Source organism: Zootoca vivipara, chromosome 1, assembly GCF_963506605.1.
Source record: "Zootoca vivipara chromosome 1, rZooViv1.1, whole genome shotgun sequence".
Classification (NCBI taxonomy): Eukaryota; Metazoa; Chordata; class Lepidosauria; order Squamata; family Lacertidae; genus Zootoca; species Zootoca vivipara.
Genome location: NC_083276.1, coordinates 74,262,738 through 74,287,537, shown reverse-complemented (window position 1 = coordinate 74,287,537; position 24,800 = coordinate 74,262,738). Strand labels below are relative to the sequence as shown.

The 24,800-nt window shown below is 45.9% G+C and overlaps 1 protein-coding gene across 3 annotated transcripts in view; it reads right to left on the bottom strand.

Annotated features, from left to right (window-relative positions):
- Positions 1–737: 737 nt before the first annotated feature.
- The window catches only part of DUSP8 (dual specificity phosphatase 8), a 98,228-nt gene continuing 74,165 nt past the window's right edge, over positions 738–24,800 (bottom strand). For all 3 annotated transcript variants that reach the window (XM_060276325.1, XM_060276329.1, XM_060276335.1), the window contains 4 exons: positions 11,657–11,823; positions 10,146–10,305; positions 9,007–9,130; positions 738–8,158 (listed from right to left, as the gene is read on the bottom strand). In XM_060276325.1, the coding sequence (XP_060132308.1) occupies positions 7,036–8,158; positions 9,007–9,130; positions 10,146–10,305; positions 11,657–11,823 (1,574 nt within the window). In that variant the 3' untranslated portion in view covers positions 738–7,035. The remainder of the gene's footprint in view (positions 8,159–9,006; positions 9,131–10,145; positions 10,306–11,656; positions 11,824–24,800) is intronic.

Here is a 24,800-nt window from a genome sequence, read left to right as displayed (position 1 = left end):
CGTGCCATAGTACTGACCATACACTACCTACAGTTGGAGTAAGGGAAGGCAAAAGGGCAGTTGGAGATTGAAAAGTTCTGCATATACTCACAACAGAGAAACAAAGATCAACGTACATAGAAGTAAAATTACATAATAATAATAATAATAATAATAATAATAATAATAAATACTTAAATCTATAATTCATACATTGCAATTACAACATTGATAGCTTATTATCATTAGCATTAGGATCAGGAGGAAGGCAGAAAAGACCTCCTTTTAAAGGGATGGCGTCCAGGAAAGGAGACAGAACAAGAGCATATGGTTACAGGAAGAAACACAGGGAAAAGGAAAAATAAATAAAACCAGAGAGCGCAGATGAGAAAAGAGGTGGAGGGTCAAAGAAGCATAGCACAGACTTACAAATCGGGAGGGAAACTCAACCTATTTTTGTTGCTGTTGCAAAGAGAAGGTGCTGCAAGCCAGAAATTCACCATATAAGACCTGGGTGGAGCCAGTCTTAGAGTATTGCACCTAAAGTGAAGTCCAAACAACACATCTCCACCACTTTTTGTTTTGTTTTTTAAGCTTGAGTGTTAGGAAAATGATACTTCTCCAGAATCTGCCATGAAAACAAACTGCCTCATGGAAAGGTTGGTCCTGGACTTCCAAGATTTGCATTATGAACTCAACGATCCTGCATTGTCCCACAAACACTAAAGCTTGGATTTATGAGGATTTTTTTTTAAAAAAAGTTCCTGGGATATTTCATTGGCATTGTACTCAAGGCCAGGTCGTAGTGTCTGAGGGTGGTTGTTTTGTAGTGGGATTTTTGTTTGTTTTTGGCCTTACCTTTTCAATAAAGCTCAAAGACCTTATTTGCATCCTGAAAGACACTTGTCTCACAGCAAATCAAATGTTTTCATATACTTCTGATTGTCTGTGAGCATAACCTATTTGCAGTCCCTAGATTCCTACTTCTGAGTTCCCACGGGGGCTTTGGTTCTCCTGCATGCTGCTATTGAGTTGGCAATAATTCTGTGTCAGATAACTGTGTAGTTGAAGCATGAACATCAGATCAGAATTGGAGTCGGAGGTCCCTTGGAGCAATTTCCTGGTTGACAAGAACTGGCGAGTTCAACTAGGGTTGACATACGTCCAGAATTTTCCAGACATAGCTGGGATTTGGCCAACCGTATGGCAGCCCATGTTGGACGTGCAGATTTTGGCAAATTTCCTTAAAAATAGCTTGAAATTTAGCAAAATTTAGCAACAACTTTTGTGGCTGGATTTTCATTTTTTGAAATATGGCAGCCCTTAGTTAAACAGCTAATAACATTTTTAGGAAAAGCTGTTCTAGGTCACCAGTGGGCTTAACCTGATCCCAATGAAGACAAGACAAAGATGCCTTTTGAGTTCAACTAAGACAAGCATAATGGCATTTTTCTGATGTTTTCAATAGAAGGCAATGGTAGATTATTTCCAGAAGCATACTTTCCATATAGGGCTATGGAAAATAGCCCAAATATGGCTTCTTGTTAGAAAGGAAATAGAAAATGCAAATTTGATTTTCATAAGAAGAAGATTAAGACTGTGTCTTTCACCATTTTAAATTGATCTTCTTTTCTTGATATTCTCTTCGAGAAAATCCCCAGATTTGCACCTCAATCTCCACCAATTGTCCTAGAAATCCCCCCCACACTCAGATTGGCCCACTTTTTTTCCTGCTGAAGGGAATTGTTGGCAATTTTGCAGCTTACTGGGAATGCTAGCCTGAATACCCACATATTCTTCCCCACCTTTCAATTCTGGAGGAGTGATTGCTCTGAAATAACAGCAGGTGGCAGCTTTTCAGAGCAAACAACCATTCATTTTTGTCCTTTCCCACTGATGCTATTAGTTGCTAGAATATACTGTAAGGATTGACTTTGCAGCACTGGCTGAAATCAGATTGTGAACTGAGAAAGTTTCCGTCTGACAGAATGGACTGCAGCACTTTTGTATAAATTTCCAAGTGTTCAGTAGCTGTCATGGAATTTGTCCTTGTGGTAATTCCTGTACCAAACACTGCTACACTTGTAACACAGAACAGATCTCAAGGGCCCATGGTATTCACAGAGTGCAAGTAGCACATTATGTAATGGACAGTATGTTCTAATAGCAGCTAGCATCACAGGCAGATGCAAATATTTAAGATCAAGCCAACAATATTCAGTGTCACAGCAAAGATGGCAGCTGACATTGGAAAGAGAGAGGATTTTCCAGGTCATCCCTGTGAAAATTCCCAAGGAACATGCTGAACACTGCAGTGCCAATGATCTGTGAATTTTCCAAGTGACTGTTCTTAATTCCTTGTGGACTTCTTGCAGAAACAACAATAACCAACCTAGGACAGCAATTTAGTTGTGAAAAGCAGAGATGCTGGGGAGTGACTGCTGAAGACTGGATTGCTTAACAGCCTTATAGATTTCATCCTTCTTGTCTACTGCATACCATTTATGAAAGTAGTTCTCCATTATGAACTGTTCTGCCCTGCAGCAATATCTGTTCTGATCACCTGTATGTCTGAGTGCTATTCTCCTGTTGGTCCCACAGAAAAAGAGGCATAGGATTAAGTGTTTCTCAAACTTGGGTCCCCATCATCCCTAGCTAACAGGACCAGTGGTAAAGGATTATGGGAGTTGTAGTCCAACAACAGCTGGGGACCAAAGTTTGAGAAACACTGGTTTAAAACATGGAGTTTCATGCTGCCAAAAGTGGCTAAAGGGTTAATCTACCCTTTGGATGCAATCTACTGGAGGAAATGAGGATTCTGAACTTGAAGCACCTGAAAGCATCTATATACATTAAGCATCCAGATACATTAAGTTACAGTTGAAGATGTGAAGAGGGATAAAAAAGAAACTCCCAACCTAGGTAACCCATGTTTATCCTATTCCACTTCCCCTAGCCTCCACTCCTCTGTCATGCTACTTTCAAAATACTATGCAGGTCAGTCGGATCACTTCTGAGCTTGCAGCATCTAATATGAAAATATTTTGGTAAAATAAGTATCATGAGGTCTCTACCTTATGTCTTGGTAGAGTACAGACAGCAATTGTTACAGTTAGGAAACAGACAATCTGATGCAAAAACATCTTATTGATGCTCCCTGTGGTTTGTGTTGGTAAGCTCTGAACCTGAGATTTTTATTTATTTTTTGTCTTGTGTAGGATTTTTTATTTTTGTAAAAAAAAAATCACATTTCAACAAGAAAGAAAATGGGAAAAGAAATGAAGTTGCTTTTATCTCAAATAATTTTTTTTCTCATTTAAAAGCTACATAAACAACCCTGAGGTATTGGCTCAAAAAACCAGCATGTGATAAGAAAGGAGCAAATGCAAAATCAGTTACACAAAGAGAAAAATGTGCTTTCGGCTTTAAGAGAGATGGCTCTAGGCCTGTGTTCCAAAAGGAAGCAGCATTGCAGTGCCTCTGCCAGGAGCTGTTGAGTGAATGTGTTGCTACTCCTCAAAAGGGAAGAAGACCAGTGTGGCCAAAGAGTGAAAATGTTCCTCCCTCCCTCCCGCTTTTGTGTTTTTGACTGGGAACTTTTGCCCTATTAGCTGAATTATCAACACTCTACTGACTTGCTAACTCATTCTCCTGCTCAAGCCCCCAGGGTCAGACCCCCAAACTTTGGGGGATGAGGCCAAATATTCAGAATGTGAGAGGGAACGACCCTTGGTCAGCTGCAAATGTCCATACTAACCAGAAACACTGGCGCAGCAGAAGCCCATTGTTCCAAGATGGTCACAGTAACATCCTGAGACTCCAAGGACTCCAGTTTAGAAGCCCTTGTGCAACTAGAGTCTCCCTAACTCCATTGGACCCATCCCTGTCAAAGCAGGATGGGCCCCTTTAAATGAGAATCCTCTCACCCAAAGTAGAATTGGTTACACAGAGCTGCAGCTCCTCCATAAGGTTCAGCATGAGGCTGAATAGTGCCGAGACAACATCTGAGCTCTGCTCTGAGTCTCCAGCCTGAGCCCTGCAGGCTGATGTCCAGGGAGCTCTCGCCTTGCCAGAACCTGGACCTTTGCCTTGTGGGGTGGAGCGACCGTACTGCTGAGGCCATCACTCGGAGCAGAACAAGAGACCAATGCGAACAACATGGCCTCCAAAAAAATACTTTGTGCAGCAGCGTCGTGCAAGAATGGTAATATTTCACAGCTACATACCACACAGATCAGTCCAATCACATGGACAGCCTTCCCAGCGGCAACCATGAACGTGATCCGCTGGGGTTCGGACTCTCCATGCAATTATTGGGCCCATCTGCACAGTTGGTGACTTACAAATGTTGCCACCTCTGTAGAGAGCCTTCACTCCACAGCAACCTTCCTAGCAACTACACAAAAAAGACCATCGTGTTTCAACCTGCCCTTAGGTTCAGCCTTCCCCTGACCCCAGGTGTTGTTGGAGTACATCCCTCATCATCCCAACAAGACGTGGGAATCCAAGGGTGGGCAAGGCTGCCTTAGTTCAACTAGTGGGAACAGACTCCAACTCATCCTCCTCCAGGGTCAGTCCCACTATGAAACGGAATGAAGCAGCCACTTCAAGCAGCAGATTTCTGCCATTAAAGAGTGACATATCATAAGTGGTTTACTTTATTCTTATACTATTTACCACTGGGATGAGGTGAGGAGATATGGATTATCCATTTCAAGGGTCAAAATACTCTGGGTTAACCCTGTCCTCTTCTCTGTCTTTTGGTGTATATCTTTAGAAAAGTGTCGGGAGAATCTTTCTTCCCTATCTCCAAAAAAAAAGGGAAAAGAAATCCTGTGCAGGAGGATTTCTTACAGCCAACCATTCCCCCATGAAGTATGCCAGTGGGGATCTCAGGACTAGGTTTCTTTTGTGGGTAATATCACAGCCAATGAACGCAATTTCTCAAAGATAAGACAAATAGGTTCTATAGCCAAGCTAATCTCCTTGTGAACACATCGGTTGGAAGATGACTGCTGAAGGTGGGAGAGCTGGGGATGGATCAGTGGGTCCTTTGCACTACAGCTGAAATACTTTCTATCTTTCCTAGAACTTCCTTTCTCAAAAGGCTGTTCAGTTTGGTCTTTTACTGGTTTATATATTTGTCTTTGGACTGTTTTCTCATTGGCTGATTTGCATTCGTTATGAAGTCTCTGTATGGCAGCAGCTCCCTGATAGAAAGTGAACACGTACTTCAGAGTAGGCACAAATTTATGATGGAGAACTGAGTCTGGGAAGAAATTCCTGCATGCAGCAGTAAGTGGACACTTCCTTACAGTGGGATGGATCCCTAAGACCCTTCAATGATTTTTTTCCCCTCTAGTACCACAATAACAGAATGCATTCAGCTGGCTAAAGCCATCCTTTGCGAAGGTTTTAGGCCTCTAGCATCTCCCCAAACCCTTCAACAAAGCCTGATGCAGACTGGGTGGAACACTGTCTGAATAAGAGCAGCATCTGAATGGCCATTCACCATAATCCACCCCCCTTCGGAAGGGCAGGGAATGGCCTATTGTCACCATCATTCATCTGGGAGATATCCTGGGCTGCTGGAAAGGGACTCATCCTCTGGGAATTTAACCCCCAGTTCCAATACATTTCCTCCAGAGAGAAAATTAAAAAAGAAAACCCAATACTCATCAAGCTCTCTTGATGCCCCTTCCTGACTTTAGAACAGGACTCTCCTTCTCTTATAAGGAACCCCATGATCCTCCACTCAGACCCAGGAAGAGAAAGGTTTTATGGCTTTGATTGCAGATGCGACAGGTGTAGGAAGTAAAGAAGCATTAAGAAGGATTCCTGGCTCAGTTTGTGTTGAACATCTTCTCACTTTTCTTTTTAAATAAAAGTGCACACACATGCATACTCTCCCACTCTCTTTCACTCACTCACTCATTCACTCTCTCACACACAGATATCTCATCCCACTTTTTGGGGTGTCTGCGTCACTGACGTGTGTTACAGAAGGAGCCGCAGGCCTAGGATATTGCTTTGAAACTCGTGTTTCAGATTTAAATACCATACACAGTAAAAATAGAGTTGATAAGTACCACCCCTACATTGTCTGAAAATCATTGCCAGAATGAACAGCTTCAAATAAATTAAAAAGAAAAGTTGAAATATTATTTGTCTCAATAAAAACTGTAGTAAAACCATTTAAACTTTTTTCTTTGTGTTTTTTCTCTCTCTCTCTTATATTATATATAATATATATTTATATATGTATAGGGCTGCCGCTGTGCAGCATTTAAGAATTCTAGCCAGAGAAACACAAGAGGAGCATGCTCAGTATGGGAAGGGAGACACACCAAGGGAAGCTATTGAAATTTAGCCCCTCCAGTTTTCTGCAGCCCAATCTGGGAAGGAGCCATCCACAGATAATATCCAACGCTGATGGAATGGGAGGGAAGCTCTCCTCCTGTAATGGGAGTGGCTGGGTAATATCAACAGTTGCTAATGTACTCTCACAAGAAAAGAACCTGCTTCCCTTAGACTTCCCCCACTGCAAATCTGCAGATCAAATAACAACAACCTTCTTCCAAGAAAAAAAAAAGCTTTTACACCAGTGGAAGTCTTTACAATGTTAATATCTCCCCTGTTTCTATTTCACCCCACCTTTGAAGTTACACCTCAGCTCTCCCCTTCTCCCTGCATTTTTTTGGGGGGGGGGGCGGGCAGAGAGAGCACTACATGCGAAAGGAAGGAATCCAGGCTTTAAAGAGTTAATACACCCTCCACCAGCCAAAAAAGGGAATGCGGTGTGGTTTTGCCTTTGTGGTGGAGGTAGGAACATAAAGGGGGGGCACTAAGCATGCACCGTTATGTTTCTTGACTTTGGATTCGTTTAGCTTTGCCTTTGCTTCAGCATGTGTGCCCTTTGGAAATGCACACAGGCATATAAATAATACCCTCCGCCCTCCCTTCCCTCTCCCTAGTTAAATATCTCGCCAGCCTTGTCCCTCCCCACCCACCCACTGATGCACACGCAACTTGCTCTCAGATCTCACAAGGTGAGTGTCAGGACACCTCAATGATTTCCATGCTGCCCGAAAAGCTAGACTGTTTGCTGATTTTGCCCAGGTCTTCCCGAGACCTGCTCTCCGACAGGGTCTCCTCGAACTCCATCTGGCAGCTCCTGCGCTTGAACTGCTTCTCGGCCGCAGTGTCCTCGTGCCAGCTGTGTCGCACGTCCCGCGGCTCGCCCCGCTGCTTGTCCCTCAGCCTGATCTCGCAGCTCGCCTGGATTGTGCTGCAGCTGAACGAGGAGTAGGTGGCGGCGCCGGCAAACAGAGCCCCGCTCCCGCTGCCTTTGCTGCCCGCCGCCGAGTCTGTGCTGAAGTACCAGGGGTTCTCAGAGGAAGGAGTGCCGGGGGACTCCAAGTGCACCCCCCAAGTGCCAGTGGGGGCCGGGGTGGCAGTTGGCTGCGCCGGCTGCTGCCCCACACCGGGGAGGCCCGCTCGAAGTGTCTGCTTGAGGCTGTCCTCCACACTGGTGCTCTTGTGCATGGCACACACCCCACTGAAGTTAAGGCTCAGCCCATGAGCAGGGGAGCCGGCTTGGTGCCTGTGCTTCCGTCTCTGCCGTACTTTGGCCTCGAGGAGGAAGTCGGGCCCACTGGGCCAGTCCGGGCTGTCTGGGACAGGGGAGAACTGGCATGTGCCGTTGGGACCTGATGGGCTGTCCAGCTTGCACAGCTTGGGGGTTTCTCCTGCCTCTGTCGGACCTGGTGGGTCCTGCTGCCTCCGGCTAGGGGTGTAGGCTGACTTGATGTCCAGGGAGAAGGACCGCTTCAGCCGGTTGGTGTCTTGGATGCGCTCTGAAGACAAGTGGAGGCCACGGAGCCCTTGCTGCAGTGCTGTAGGCGAGACAACCTTGTGGGCTCCTGCTGGCTTCTCGGAGTCAAGCGAGGAGGTCTCCGAGGTTGTGCTTCTGAATAGCTCCTCAGCCTTTTCTGAGGTAGACCCAGTCTGGTGCCTGCAGCCTTCAGGTGCTTCTGGCTGGTCTTGCTGGGATTCCCCTTCGCCCTTCTCCCCTTGGGCCTTCTGAGCCTTGAGCCGCTTCAGGCTTCTCTCATACTCTAGAAGCTGACCCAGGAAGTTGAAGTTGGGCGAGATGGAGGGACGCCGGTCTTTTACGAACCTGTGGGGCAAACGAGACAGCTGCAGTTGTTACTGGGCCCTTTCTTACTTCTAAGGATTTGGGTGCGGGATGCTGCAAGAATTGTATGATTCAAAGTAGCACTGGAAATCGGCTGGATCTGTTCCCCCCCCCACACACCTTGGGACATTAAGGAGTAGGGGGTGTAATGTGACGCTTTAAAGATTGCTCCTTGTTTATGCAATGGTCATTTCGGACAACCTTAAGTCTCACGGCAGTAGCCATGGGATCTGTCTGTGGATGTTGGCTCCTTGTCCCCATACTGCCACTGCCACATGTCACACCAAGGTGTTTTTTTTCTTTCTTTTTCTTTTGCATGTTGCCACTAACAGCTAAACACTTACGTCTGCTGCGAGCCTGTTGGCACATGCAAAAATGGGGACCAGCTGGCCACAGGCTGGGAGCCAACTTGCAGATGAGATTCAAGTGGCAACTACAAGTCTGACAGTCATGCAAATCAGCCTGGTAAGCTTACCATGAATAAATGGCAAACGAGTAACTAAAAACACAGCACAGGTAGATTATGGAAGGTACCTAACTAAGGTATTATCAGACTAGACCTACTGAAGTTAATGGACCTGAGATAGTCACGTCCATTAATTTCCATGGGTTTACTCCTGTGCTGGAATCAACCCTATAATGTATATGGCACTATGTTATTTCATGCTTATTAGCCAGTACTCTTGAGCGAGACACATGGAAAGTATGCTTCATGATAAACGGCACCACTTTAAACAAAAAACAAAAAAGCCACACCCCAAAGTCAAATGTATTTCCTTTAGCTGGGCAAAGAAAAACATTAGTGCCCTCTTTTTCAGAAAGCTACCTACCTGTAGGCATCATCTGAAGACATTCCCATGGTCTTCATGATGTATGCAATGGCAATGGTGGCCGATCGGGAGATCCCTGCCAAGCAGTGAACGATCACCTGGCAGCTGGACACCTTGGCCTTGTCTGCAGCAGGAGAAAACAGCCTTCAGGTCAATATTCTGGGACTCTACTATCTCTACGTTGTTCTGAACAACAAAGAGACTTGCAGTGCCTTGAAGGCTCACAGATTTATGGCAGCATAAGCTTTTGTGGACCAGAAGCCCCTTCACGAAAGCCTGAACGTAATAAATCTGTCAGTCTTTTAAGGCACCACAAGCATCTTGGTTGTTTTTCCTGTTGCATGCTAACATAGCTACCTCTCTGGAAACGGCTCTGAAGGAAGACACTTTTAAACAAAACTGGAAGAGTAAATAAAAAAGAAAAACACAAATCTAAATGGTTTAAGTAAGTCAAATATGTGCAACTAAGAAGTGGAAGCTAGAAACCATGACTTGTTTATTTGGCTTCTTGGCTTGTCAATAATGTTGCTGTTTTATCTGATGAGAAATAGTGGAGGGACTTCATGGCCTGCAATGGGTTGCTAATAAAGCACCAGATTATTATTCTTTTTTTTTTTAAAGAAAACCATTCTTTAAAATGCTTTAAAGAGACTCTTTTTTTTTGTATTTTCCCCACCCTCTCTATTTGCTAGGAAGAAAATTACTATTTGAACTCCCAGTCTCATTTAATCAACCATCTCTGGAGCCAGAAAGAGCATAGTTGTTGTTGGTAAAGAAAAGCACCTTGATAGAGCAAGAGACATTTCTTTCTGTAGCAGCAACTGCTCTCCCAAGTGGTGTTAGCTATACCTCAGGTGATGCTATGGGTTTATAATGGTCTTGGTAGCTTTGCTGTCTGGGGACAGGATGGTTGTTTTGTACAAAGGGAGAAAGTGTGCCTCCCAAGGGCAGACTGAGTGTTTTGAACACAGCAGAGTTAAACAAAAAACAAAAACCAGAAGTCTGTGCATGTGCAGTGCAGTGACCACCCAGTCACTATTGCCCAGATGCCTTTTGCAGCAACCAAGGTTACAGAACCAGTAGAAGTAATGAACTCCCCCCCCCCACTGCCCCAAATGTGGCTGTTTCCGCAGTCTTACCAATGAATTCAATGGACTTGTCCAACCAGGGCAAAAGCTTCTCACAGTAATTGTCATTGACTGGAATGCGCATGAAGTGACTGTCACATATGAAATCTGGCTTGGGACAAGAGTTGCTGGCATTGAGGACATAGCTTATCCCATTCTGGGTCATCAGGTCCTGAGAGAGAGAGAGGAGAGAGAGAGAGAGAGAGAGAGAGAGAGAGAGAGAGAGAGAGAGAGAGAGAGAGAGAGAGAGAGAGAGAGAGAGAGAGAGAATCAATGGATGTTTGGCAGTCCAGTACAGGATGTTTTCACCCACTCTTCCAGAGGCCCTGAGGATGTCATTGCCTCCTCTTCTTTCTCCTCCATTGGCTACTAGGCTGCCCAGCCTGCTGTGCTATCACAGAGGGGGGTGTTTGGGCTGCCAGCTGGGCACTGTTGCCGGAAGTCAATGAAGATTCAGGAAAAACCAGTGGCTGCTGCCACAATGAAAAAAGCAGGACTTCTGTAGGGAAGCCAAGACTTGCTTCTAAAAGCAGAGTTTTACAGAAAATACCCAGAGAGGCAACCTGAAGCAAAGTCCTTTGGGGTTCCAGCTCATATTCCATTTCTCCTGTTTTCAGCCACTGACGCCCAATGCTATGCCCCCCCTAGAGTTCTGTGGCTGCATTTCCCAAGAATCTCTGTGTAATAACTCTCACCTCGGTCCCTAGGAGCAAGCCAAGCTCCCAAGCTCACATTCCTGGCATTTTTCTCCCCCAATTCCTTCTACTCCCTGTGTAAAATGTTTTCCCTTCCCCTTTCAGTGTTTCTAGTTCAGGCGCTTCTACCTAACCCTCCCCCCAAGGCAGGAATGACCAACTGGCTCCCTCCTGCCCAGGATTTGTGCCCACAGCCACTGGTATGTTAACAACTTCTTTCTTCTTCTAACTTGTATTATTATTTTTCTTTCAATGAAATTCTCTTCCCCGATGTGATATCATAGCCCAAGCATTCCGGTGTCCTTTGAAAAGGATGCTGCCTGTTCCCTCCCCTCTCCAATTCCCAAAGCAGATCTTTGTCCATTTTGGGGCCTGCTCAAAGGCTTCTTTGCTTGCAGATGTGGGCTGCCGTTCCCTACACTCTCCCTTGCCCTCACCTCACCATCAGTCACTGTTGAATGCCAAGCTTAATACCTCATCCTCTGGCTCTGAGGGTGGACATGGAAGAGCTGAGGTCAGTGTTATTCTTTAGCTTGGCTGGCACTGGGCTCTGGCAAGAAACAGCTGGCTCCCCTGTCACAAAGATCTCCCAGGGTCAACGTTGCAGTTTGGATGCTCCTGCTGCTAATGTCCTTAGCACTTCAAAAGGGAGCTCACGTCTACAGCTCTGTCTTGCTGCACAATTCAAAAATGGCAATTTACAGTTTCCCACACAGGTGACCCACCTGCTCTCCCAAGTTTAAGGGGAAGGGTTTCTTCAAGGCAAGCTACACCACCCCACCCCCACTTCTTCTTCTTCTTCCTTCCTTTTTTTTTTACATGATGTACCTTATTTAAGACATCTTTCTGGGAGCCTAGGTAGAGATGAGGCAGGATGCGAGTTGGGCCAACATTGGCCACTGGCATGCATGGCTGGGAGATGCTCATTGGCAGGATAGCAGCAGGTTTCCCTTCGCAAAGTCCCGGGAAGCAAGATGAGAAGGTGGCAAAGCCCCCTGGAGAAAGAGAGTGAAAGAAATAAGGTTATTGAGCAACTATCCCCATTTTCCCCCCACAAACTGATTTTTATGAAAATTCTGCAGCTAGGGAACTGAATCAGAAAACTGGAAGCCAAGTCCCCAATCCTGTAGTAAAGAGGACCATTAAACTCCATTCTTCCACACTGAAGGGAAACCTTATATTTTATTCTCGCATATTGTTACATATTAAGACCCTAAGCTCCCACAAGAGCGTTAGATACTAGATGCATATAAAAGCAAGCTCCTTCGCCGTTTGCCTTGGTTACACACAATGGGCTTCTGGTGCCATGTCCCCTTCTGTCCTCTAGGACGGGAAAGGCAACAATTCTATTCATTAGCAAAAATAAAAATAAAGCAACACTCTTGGTGGTAACACTGGACCTCTGCTGACACAGATTGTCTGGGTGTGTAAAATTCATCTTTTTATGATTAGTCCCCTAGAATCTATAAAATTCCCTGCTCACTTACCTATTACAAAGACAGGCAATTCATTGTTATCTAATGTAAGGCTAGAGAACCTGTTACACCTCCCAGGTGGTGTTGCACTCCAACTCCCATCATTCCTGACCACTGGCCACACTGGCTGGCGCTGATGGTACTTGGAGTCCATCATCAGCTCCAGTGCCTCAGCCTTCCCATTCCCTGCTTTTAAACCCGCCTCCCTTGCCACACTCCTTTGTTGCAGTTCTGCCGTCTGCCCCCATCCCTTGGCGCATGAAGCATTGTGTGTGGTCTCTCTGCAAAGGGCTAGGGCTCTCCACCTATTACTAGGTTAGCTAATCAACCGACTGAAATAAATACACAAAGAAGTGTGCTGTTTTGTGGATATTGAAACGAAGGCAAACAATTCTTTGGACTAACCAACAACATCACATCGTTTTCCCTTCGGGAAATAAACACACTGCTGAAATCCTGAGACATGCAATGCTTTCAACAGTGCTGTCATCAGCACTGAGCACCAAATCGAGTGTGCTGCACGCTCCAATAAAAACCCCACATTTTAAATCTGAGTTTAATGAATCAGCTCATTTATCATATCCATTAATCGCTTCATTCTTTCAGCTCTTACTATAATAGTAAACAGAGGGTGGATTTACCATTCACCATTTCTCTTCCGATTACTGTGCATATCTTTCAGTACTGGAATTTTTTTTTGTATGTGTGTGGGGGGGGGAGGGATGGGACGACACACAGCCGATTCACATGTGCTGTTTACTGTCAATCCCCAATAACTCACCAACAGGATAAACTATTTTTCACATTACCCTTTAACGTTTTAGGAGGCTGTCGCCTCCCAGCTGCATGAGCAAGCAGCATAGGCTGATTCCAGCCTGCAGACTTTTAAATGATTACAAAGCAACCAAGTATCTTAGTGACGGGAGAGCAGCAGATAAACACACCATGCTAAATAAAATAAATTGAATCTGCAGGGGGTAGGGGTGGAGAGAGAGAGAGAGAGAGAGAGAGAGAGAGAGAGAGAGAGAGAGAGAGAGAGAGAGAGAATGTGTATGCATGTAATTCTAGGAAGGCAGGAAATAAATTACCTGCACTGGAATTTGGCCAGGATGCTAGGGGCTAATTTTATTCCTCTTTTATAAATAGCCCCCCTGGGATCTTTAGCAGCCACATGTGAGCAACACTTGTCATCTGAGAAATGGCAGTTGCCAGTGGTGTTGTTATAAGTTTAGAAGTGACTGATGGAAAAGCGTTGCCCAGAGCAGTGTTTCTTCAAATTGCCTACCTTTTGGTACATTTTCTGTGTTGACCTCTCTGCCAAGGAAGCCTTGCTATGACTGCGGGGATAACCCAGTGTGCTGTAGACAAATTTAGGGCATTTTCTAGAGCACACCCCCAGTTCCTTCAGGGCAGTGGCTGTTTGTGTTGGGCCTCCCTGCTACCCTGAGTGAAATCAGAATGTGACCTAGGATACTAAGTTGGGTTGCACCAACGGCACTGCCACCATACAAATATATGTTTTAAAAAATCATAATTAAGAAGCGGGACATGCCCCCAAGGTACATTGGGCTTAAAGACAGAACCTGGACCTAGTAAGACTCAAGACTACCGACCTCAAACACATCCTAGACTTTGCTGAAGCCGCATATTCAGAGGGAAGAACTGTGATATTGGGTAAAAGCAGCGCTCATTCTAGTGTTCCCTCTGGAATGACCTGAAAACCAGTGGCTTAGGAAATCACTCCCAGGATCCTTCGACCGCGCCAGTCTGTTACTGGTAGATCCCTGTCCCCCGGTCCATCATCCGTAATCTCCAGCTGAATCACAGCTAACATAGCTGCAGGCCTTTGTACTTGAAACAGACCTACGTCAAAGTCAGGCAGCATTTCAGTAGTCTGTGTCTCTCTCTGTGGCTCCCACGCATGCACACAGAGCTCTTTTCTATTTCATGCCCGAGTGGATGACTGATAAAGCGGCCCCGTGTACAATACTAATTAGGAAAGTGAGCCCATATACTGGGTGGGCGGCTGAGATAGATGGCAGGATCTAATTTCTTAACAGATCACAGTGATCCCCCCCCCCAAGACGTTGCAGAACATAGCATAGCAAGCAGCACCTGAATCAAACAGATCTTGTTCTAGCTTACAGCTTCAGTCTTGTTCTTGTTCTGATCAGCTTCCCAAAACTGAGCAGCAAGGGCATATCAGAGATAATGGCTTCTTCTGAAACACTTGACGTTTAGTAGCGAGATTCTGTGAAGTTTACTTTCCAAATTGTACATCTTATATTGGATTGACACAACTAAATTGGAAAAAATGCTACAAAGGTTCAGTAGGAGGAAATACTTGCTTAAGCACCCATTTATAATACAGTTTGACAAAAAAAAAGTTTTACAAAGGACTTCTTGTGTTTTCCACCCCTGTGCCAGGCACAACTGAAAAGCCACCTTTTATGTAAAATACTGTTCCTGGCTACTCTCACCAGAAGGTAAAGCCTGACCATACAGTTCATGCAAGCATCTTGCTTGAGATAGCCTTGCTTTCAATAAAGGAAGGCCTAATTCTGATCTAATGCTTCACAGGGTATCTTTTTTCTTTCCCCTGCATAATCTGGCAACTGAGTAAACAAACAAAACCCCAATGCCCAAACACTAATAATATTGGTGGACAATACTATTTCTGCTGCCAGATAAAAAAATTCACCAAGTCTTGTCCATTTGGGATGTGAGGAGTTAAATGCACTTTGCAACACCACTTCCTTTGTGGCTCTTTGTGGCATGACATCACCCCTCAACTGGGATATTAAATCAGAATGAACGAAACAAGATTAGCACAGGTGCACATGAGCTCTGGTTACTCCTAGCTGCCTCCCTCACCCCAACCCCAACCCCCCTACCTCCGCACCACAATTGCATCAATTTCACCATGCAGCATAAATTATGGGGTTGGGAAGTGTGTATATGTAATTCTCTATTTTTTCCTGGTCTGAGGGGTGTTGGCGAATAATTCAGGAGGCAAGACCTGGGCATCTGGAAAGACTAGACAAAAGAAGTAATCCTCTACACAGCTTGTTGTATTGTTGAAAATGGATGAAGCAGTGTTATGATGAGTTGAGTCAACTGGTCCATCTAGAGCAGGGGTAGGCAACCTAAGGCCCGGGGGCCGGATGTGGACAAATCACCTTCTCAATCTGGCCTGCGGACGGTCCACGAATCAGCATGTTTTTACATTAGCAGAATGTGTCCTTTTATTTAAAATGCATCTCTGGGTTATTTGTGGGGCATAGGAATTTGTTCATTCCCCGCCCCCTCCGCCCCCAAAATGTAGTCCAGCCCACCACATGGTTTGAGAGACGGTGGACCGGCATATGGCTGAAAAAGGTTGCTGACCCCCAGGGCCGTCTTAGGCACCTTTGGCGCCCTGGTGCCGTGGTGCGACGGATCCCTCCGCCACCCCCCGCTGCCCCGTTTTCCAGCGCGACGGGCGGGCGGGCGGGCTTAGCACGCAGCGGAGTGGGCGGGCAGGAGCAGCTGCATGGCACCCCCCCTAGCGGGCCGGCGCCGTGGTGCCCTGCGCCACCCAGCCTGGCCATAGAGCCGGCACTGCTGACCCCTGATCTAGAGGACAGAATTGTGTACGGTAATTTGACTGGTAGAGGCTCTCCAAGGCTAAGGTTCAAACTAGCTCTGGCAGTGGCAGATCTGTGCATTTAGATATAGATCTCTCCACTCAACCCCCTCAAGACAGAACTGCAGAAAGAGGGAGTGAATGGTCTGTTTTTAACAGCAAAATGGGTGCAGAATCCTCCCCTTGCTTGCAGCTTATGTCCCTGTACAGGGTCCTTACTCTTCAAGCACTTTTCTCAGCTGAGCACACTCCTGCTATTGGAGTTTAGCTGAGAAGGAAAGGAGGAGAGAATCATCACAGAAACTGTGAACATTGGGTTGCCATGTATTTGTCCCAAAAAACAACCCCTTCTTTCTTCCATGTGGTTGGGGTTGAGCCACATTTAAGCATACAGGTCTGCTGCCATCAGATCTATTCTACTCATGATCTTTTAACTGAAGATGTCAGAAACTGAGCCTGGCACCCTTATGCATGCTATTGAGCCATAATTCCCTCCTTCCCTAATGTGTTTTTTTCTGAATACTCAGAAGAAAAGCTAAGAATAACCAGCACTCATTGTGTCTGTCAGGCAGGGAGGAGGGCTGTTGTTTTTTTGCTTGTTTGCTTGCTTGCTTTTTTGTCTCCCAATAGATGCAAGAGACCAAGAAACAAGGTCGCGTGTCCTGGAGTACAACGCTATGGGTTGATTTTACACTGGGCATGTGCTAAATAATCTGTACTGTGGTGTGAATTGGTCATACATGTGCTATGCACCACTGTTCCTTCTTGCCCTGTTGTAATCTGTATTGCAGAGTGATGCGGTTGCCAGTTGTCACTATCCTGCAGGGTGTCATAGGAAGGAGGTCATGTAGTGCAGGGTTGTGCCATGTTGGAGCAGTAGCTCTGTCTTAGGGCTCAGTCCACTGGGCACTGCTAAGCTCTTGCACAGCTCCCATTCATTTCAGCAAAAACTTCCCCCTTGAGGTTTTAGAATCTTTGCAAATGGAGAAACATGCCATTTATTTACTTGCCTGTTATGCCCATTTTCAACTGGGAGGAATTGGGGCACTGAGAAACCTGCTTAGACCCAGGCTGCTCTTATCTGTAACAGCCTTACCAGAAAATACAGGCGGAGGGAATTTATCTGTCAGCAGATTCACTGCTAGTTTTGTTCAGGAAAATGCAAGCAAGCATGCAGGGTCTATTAAGAATCCCAGTGGGGATTCATTGAGGGAAGGAGGGCCCAGCATCTGATATTACTCTTGGCTCGCGTCCTCCTATCCCAACAAGCTTTTGTTTCAGAGATACAGGCCTTATTATGAGCATGATGTTGCAAAGGCTGTATAAGCTAATTTATGGGATAGAATAAAGAAACATTAAGTCTGCCTGAGTCCCATTGGAACAGGGGTGGGGGTTAAATATCCAATTAAATAGTTAATTTCCTTAATCTAAACGGGGGTTTAAGCAATCCTTCAAAGGAATGAGAAAGGGGGGGGGGAACAGACCTCTCAGCCACAATAGTGGCCTTAAAACCTCTTTTAATCTTAAGAAGTCAACGTAGCTTAATGCAAAAAAATGCAAAGGCCACCAGCAAGGTTCCAGACATGACTGATGATCGGGTTGGCTTTGCAATTAACACAGGTTAGTTGCCCTTCTAGCATCAGATAAACCAAGTGGGGGTAAGGGAATAACAAAAGCCCTGGGCTTGTACAGTTGTGGTTCTTTTATTTGTCAAGCTATATGGCCTAGGAGTGGTATTATCTTGGCATGAGTGGAATGGGAGTGCATCTGTATGCGGGACAGCGTGGGTGGAAAGAGTTCTCAGATTACTTATAAGTGCTCTCTCCAATAGGAGATCTGGCTGAGGCTTCAAGAGAGGATACCTTGCCCTGTCAAAACTCCTGAGGCCGGCCAGAGCTGTAGATTTCCTGGAGGGTTTAGACAAGATTACCAGTCATAGAATGATATAACTGTAGAGATGGAAGGGACCACAAGGGCTATCTAGTCCAAACTCTGGTAATGCAAGCAGCAGCTTTGAGCTTTCGGGGGGAAATCAAAGTTGTTGAGCTTTTTTAAGGGCAACCGCTGATGTCAGGGACTGCAGAGCACCCATAACACCCAGGAACCACCATGCCACCCACAAGCTCCCCTGCCACACAGAATCCCAATCCCTGACATGCAGCAGCCTTCGTGCCGCCCTACAGACCACCTTACCGGCCTAAGTTCCCCACAAATTTGGTGCAGACCGAACACCCCACCCTGATTTGTTACGCTTCTCCAGGCTAAACATACCCAACTCCCTCTACCATTCCTCATAAGGCTTGGTTTCCAGACCCCTCATCATCTTGGACATCCTCCTCTGCACACCTTCCAGCTTTTTAATATCCTTCTTAAACTGTGGTGACCAGAACAGAGACCTCCAAGTATAGGGTGGTATACAAATTTAATACATAATTAAAAAATAACAATAACCTGCTATGTATCAACTTTGAATGTGTTTACATGTCCCCAAAACATATCAATGGATGAAATGAGATGAAAAGCAATCCGTGGCCACTGGAAAGCTCAAAAAGAATTTTCTTCACTGGCTCCTCTTTCATCTAGGAGTTATATAATCAAGAACACGGTTGCTCTCTGTGATGAATGGGGTTCAAAGTTCTGCAGATACTGCACAAACAGCTTTCTGAATGGCCCAGGTGGGTGCCTGAAATGTCTCATTTGCAAGCACTAGAGTGCTCATAGTCCCTTTATTTTACCTCTGATAGCAACTTGTGAGCGAACAAGCCTTCAGCCTGCAGTGTCTGTGAGAAGGAAAGTGCTGCTTCATCAAATGCAAATGCTGTCTGCCTGCATAGTAAAGTGCCCTATAACCTGAGAGTAGATATGGGATCTAATATGGAGAGAACACCTGGCCTCTTACAAGCGATTAGGACGTCACAGGGGCACCACCAGGGTGTCAGCAGAAAAGGGTTGGGACCTTTAGCAATCAAGCTACTTATGAACCAACCTCTCTATTTAAGCATCTTAAAGCATATTGGAGACATTAAAGAATCCAAACTCACACCATCCAAGAGAAATAAGAGCATGCTTTTAAATGACACAGAAGACAGCTTTCTTAATCCATGTCTTGCTTAGGCCATTAGAGAGGCTTGATTCACCCAATCATTCTTTGTGCAACCAACATCATTTCTCCAAGTCTGCACTACACCATGCTCATGGCAAATGATTTGTTGGAAATTTGCTGGACCACAGGTACAGTTGGAAATTTTGCACTTTGTCTCTCAAGCTACATAAAGAAGGCTTCTTATGGCAATTTGCATCGGGTCAAGTGCAGTGTTCGAAACTCCCATTGTTCTAGGGGCATTTTGTGACAGGGAATTTCATTAGCGCGAGCTCTGGGTGCAGTACTGCGCCTAAGATTTCAAATTAAAACTGCAGTGTGGAAGGAAAGGAGGGCCTTTTTTGCCTCCCCACTTCCAGCTACTCTCTGAAGACTGGAGAAAAGAGCCTCTTAAGAATATTAGGGGTAAGAATATTGAGCATATCACTGTTCATAGCATTAGAGTGAGGGGGAAATGTTACCGTTATCTCGCATGTTACACAGAGCAGGTTTTTCCAAGGCCACACAGGAAATCTGTGGCACAGCAGCTAATGGCTGCACTCCCAAAGAACACACGGAAAAGGTTTTCTCCAGACACAACACCCAACTAACTCATTCGTGGTTTATCACTTTCTCAGCCTAGTGAGCCCAGCTGGTAGCAGCTGCCTGGGAAAACTCTGAAGAAAATCCCCAGAGTTCAGGCAGATGCTGTCTTTTCCATCCATGAGACTGAAGTCAACAAAGCTAGACTTGCAAGCCCCAGGTTAGTGCCTGACCACCAAGAAAGCCTTCTCTTCTGTAATAACCATAGTATGAAAACCAGAAATGTGAAAGAGATATCATCACCATCATCAAAGTATCAAAAAGTCTATTTGCTGGAAAAGAACTAGTTTCTACCATAATTTGGTGCCTGGCGGCTATTTATGTTTTAAGCACTTAGCATCTGTTTGATCATGCGGAAGCCAATCTATTATTCCCCTACAGCGAAGATTGTCTGCCTCTGTAAATATTGGCACATACTGGCTTCCCTACAGTTCCATGGAAATCCCCTAGTTCCCCAAGATTGCTCCTGATTTAGTTATTACTTTGCAGTGCTGTCTTTGCAATTCCATCTTCCTCTTCCTAACTACAATTTAATTACCTCTGTGATTTCTACTTCTAAATTCAACTACCCTCCTGCTTAGTTTTGTATTGATTTGGATTCTTTTTTTCCCTTTTTCTTCCTAATCTATTCTTCTGCCCTTGATTTCTTTTTCTTATTCTTCTGTGTTCCCTTGAAAAGTCAGTTCTTTTACAGCTCATTCTTTTTTTCACTTTTCTTCTAACCTGTCCACTAATCTCCTCCTTCGGCATCAGCTCTTGATTTCTCTTGGTTTCCAGTGGTCATGTTTGAACATTTAGTCACAAAATAGATTCATTTTTCTTTCTGGTTCTCTCCCCACATCCCCAATTTTTTGTTCATCATCTAATCCTTGCCACCTTTTGTCAAATATGATTTCTCTTTATTCATCTCCTAACCCTGCCATGCCAACTTGCCTTTCTCCTAATGATGTTGTCTATTTTGGTGGTATCTATCTGCCATGCAACAGCTGCTAACTGCTCCTACTTTGACAAATGTGTTTCTTTTATTTTCTCCTGTTCCTTCATCTCACTCATGCTCCTCTTGTTATATTTTCTTTCCTTGCTCCTCCTTCCCTTTTTTGAGATTGAACATCTTTCTTAGTTTTTTAAATATTTGCTTCCTTAATCCTAAACATTTCTTTCCCCTGCCCTGTGCCCTCTGTTCTTTAATCTTTTACACTTGGATTCCATGTTTAAATGTCCTTCCCCCCCTAAGGTGGATTGATTTAAATTAAGGCTGTTAAAAACATGAATTATATCACCAATAAAAATACAGTCTTAAATCAGTGATTTAAATAAAGATACTCACCATGAATTAATGTATTTCTTGAACAAGCATACATTATTATTTGGCTGCTATAACAATTAAAATATATTGGGCTCATTTGGATAAAGCATATAGTATCTGGATCCCTGGTCTATGAAACCAGGAACTAACATTGAGCCTACACGTCAGAAATATCCCTTAAAAATATAGGAATAATGGCCAGCAATCACAGCATCCAAGATAAATCCACTGATTATTCACAATTCATCTCTTTTTTTCTCTAGCTGTTTTTACACAGGAACAAAGCAGCAGGTTAGTTTAACATCATTATGCGCCGATGTGCAACCAGCCCTTGCAATCTGCATTGTGGCACTGATCGATTGTACGTCACTCCTGCACCAATTTAAAACCAAGCCACAGGATCTGCACAAAAGACTTGCTCAGCCATTGATGCAATCATTGTGGCAGCATCTGTATGGAACTCTTGAATGAGGCCTGCACTTCACAGTCCATTATCTAGAGAACAATATATGTACCTCCAAACCCCTCATGTTTTTTGTCATGTCAGTGTAGCGGCAGTGGAGGGAGCAGATGCAGCCTTAGCTTTCTATGTGGTGCACATGCGTTTTCACACCGTTCTTGAGGTGAAAAAGCCACTGCAACCAGCCAGCTGCCTATCAATGAGTGGAGAAAGATCTCCCCAGCAAACAGGTGCTGAGACAAGTTTGGCTTTGGGTTCAGCAGCTAGCTCAGAAATAATATATATTGTGGCTTCTCTTGGACAGCAAAGACTGGGCAACTATAAACAGATGTCAAATGATTCAGGGCCTTGTATTTGTTTAACTGCAGATAGTGGTATATCACCTTTCATCTTATGTACTTTAAAGGTATGTGATCTCCTCAGACAATAGAGCTTCAAGCCATCTGCTAGGCAAGTCTGGTTGATAAAGCATTGAAAGCTACCTGTGACTAGAGTTTTGGGCATCTACCCTAGGGTAAGATTTAGACTCAACTTCCATCCCCACCCCACCACAGAGCTGTCGGTGTGCAGGTTTTCTGCAGCTCCTGCAGAGAATTATCTTCTTGAAAAGATGCTCAAGGGATATATGGAACTGTGTGTATGTGCGTGCGCACGCGCGCGCGCACACACACACACACACACACACTAGTGTGCATGCCTGCACACGCACACACATTATCTCAATGGCACCCTATGACCTTGTGGTGTAATTTCAATTTCTCCGCATCCTGCAGCAGTTGTCCCACAATTTGCTATTGCCACAGTGATTTCCTTGCATGAACATAAAAACAATGCAAACTGTTAAGCCTTTCAGTTGTAGTTGCACTTTAGTGCTGGTGTCAATTCCTGATGCGCTTGGCAGCATCAACAATGGACTAGCAGTCTGCTGGGTGTACTCATGGAAGTTCTTCCAAGAGTACTGCTGAAAATCTTCCTTTACCCTAAGGCAAAACTAAACATTATTACTTAAGTCTGTATTGCCTAGCTAGGACCCTGAGATCACGCACACACACACACACACACAATTTAAGCCATAGGTGGGCAGAATGACAAAATGCATCTACTTAAAATCACTTGAACTCAGTTCAGGGACACCGTAAATCCTTAGACCACCATACCATTGTCAGAGTCAGATTTGTGAAAAGGTGCACTTTCCCCAGGGGATTCTAAATAACTTTAGTGATACTACATATGAAATCAGGGTGGTAATTCTTTAATATTGACTGATACAAAGTACAAAGGTATTGTCACAGATGGGGTGTTGGCTACTCCCGAGTAAGCACTCCACACATCCTCTGGATTTTCATAGTTTTATTGTGCATGCTATATACAGTGGTGAGATGTCTCAAATCATGTCTGCTCTGCATGGGGCAGAAGCCCACAATGGCGTCTCGTGGGCTCTGACCCCCCTTTTAAGACTCCAAACGCCCCTCCTCCTTGCTCTATGGGTCCTCCGTGGTCCCAAACCAGGCTCCTGAGGTGCCGTTCTCTCTCCTCCCTCCTTTCCAGCCCCTGCTGAAGCTAGCTCCTCCCCTGCTTCCCTGCTACCAACCTGGAGCTGAGCCACCAGGACTCTGCAGAGCCCTGGACCCGTCTTAACCCTTCCTGTTCCTGATTTGAACTCCCAGACTTGCTGCTGCTCTCCCATCTGGTGGAAGTAAGCAGAGTGGGCTGCTCTCTGCAAGCCCTCTCTCTTACATCCACCCCCCCTCCAGGCTCCCCCCCCTTCCTGAGGCCTGGTTTGCCTGGTCTGATGTCTGTAAAGAGGGCTGGAAGCCTGACAGGTCTTCCTCCTCTGTAGTGTGTGTAAAATCCTGTTCCCCGTCGGTGCTGGGTGGCTGGTCCGTGTAGTTCCTTCCGTTGTCATCCTCCTCCTCCCTCTGGAAAATTGCTTCCGATTCCCGGAGGGCTCCTTGGGTCTGCGTCTCCCCTGCTCCCCACCTGGGATCGCCCTCCCCCTCTGTGTTCCCTGTGCTACTGACGTGTGGTGGTTTGGGTCTGTGGGAGAAAGGAGCGTGCAGTTCCAGTGTGCGGTCCTCCCCTTGCATGGTGTGCGTGGTTGCCTCCGCGTTTTGGGAAGCAGGAGTGCCCTGCCTGGCCATCAGACATTTTAACCCCCCCCTCCCCCCACCGGGAGCCCGGGCTCGCTGTGGCACTGTAGACCTCCTCCTCTTCCTTTCTTTCTGGAACCTCTTGGCTGCCTTCTCCCTCCACCCTTCTGTCTAGTGTCTTTTGTGTGATTTCCTCCCCCTCCCTCCTGTCAGCGTCTTGTGTTGGATGTGTGTCACGTCCTCTGAACCTTGGGCTTTCCCTAAAGTGTGAGAGCAAAGACCTGTGACCCACGGGATGGACCTTTCTCGCTGTAGGTGCTTCCCCCCTGAAGGTGACAGGGTTGATCTGTGTCAGAACCTTGAAGGGCCCCAGCCTTCTGGGTGCCAGCTTCTTCCCCCTTCCCCCCATGGGAAGGCCTTCTGACCACAGCCAGACCCTGTCCCCTCCGTGGAAGACCTTCTCCAGTCCCCTGTGATGGTCTGCCCCCTCCTTGTAAGCCTCATTGCCCCTTGCCACGTCTCCATCCAGTTGTTGGTGTACTGTCTCCCTCCTCTCACCCCATGCCTCAATAGGAGGTCCCCCAATCTCCCCCTCCCCCTGCTCTGGGAAGGCTCTGGGGTTTCGCCCAAGACTGGCCTTACTGGGTGTGAGCCTCGTGAAGACATGTACTGCATGCCCCTCCGTGGGGTTGTCATGATATTGCTTGAGAATCTTCCCTCTGAGGGAGTCCTGGGGCATATACCGGGCATCATTGCTAAAGAGTAACCCCTCTTTCTCGGCAAGCCCTTCCCCTGCCCCCTTTTTCTCCCTCAAGTCCCTCCGTATGTTCTGGGTAAAAGTGTCCTCTTTGGTGAGTTGGCTCAGTTTCTCTTCCTGCATCCCCGCCTCTGCGTCGTTCCATCCGCCTGGGGAGCTGATGTGGTGCGATCCTGAGGATTCTCCTTCTTTCCTGCAGTGCTCCTTGCCGTCTGCATCTCCAAAGGTGAGATCTCCCCGGCGCTGGCTGCCCACAGGGTCATTGTCCATTAAGTCCAAAGCTAGCACTTCTGCGTGCTTGTTCACTGTCATCTTCCGAGAGGGGGTCTGTTGCGTGACCTCACCCTCCTGCAATTCCCGGCCGCCTACGGTCAAGACGCTCATGGGCAGCTCCCTTGGGAAAATGGGAATCTGATCCTGCTTAGCCAAGTCCACCGATAGGAAATCGTCGCTGCTGCCCCTGCGGAGAAGCCCGACTGTCTCCTGGGTCTGGCCTCTTGGCAGCTGCAGACTCACTTCCATCTCTTTGTCGTGCTGTGGGGTGTTACAGGAGGGCTCAGTTGTTGGTGCTCTGCCT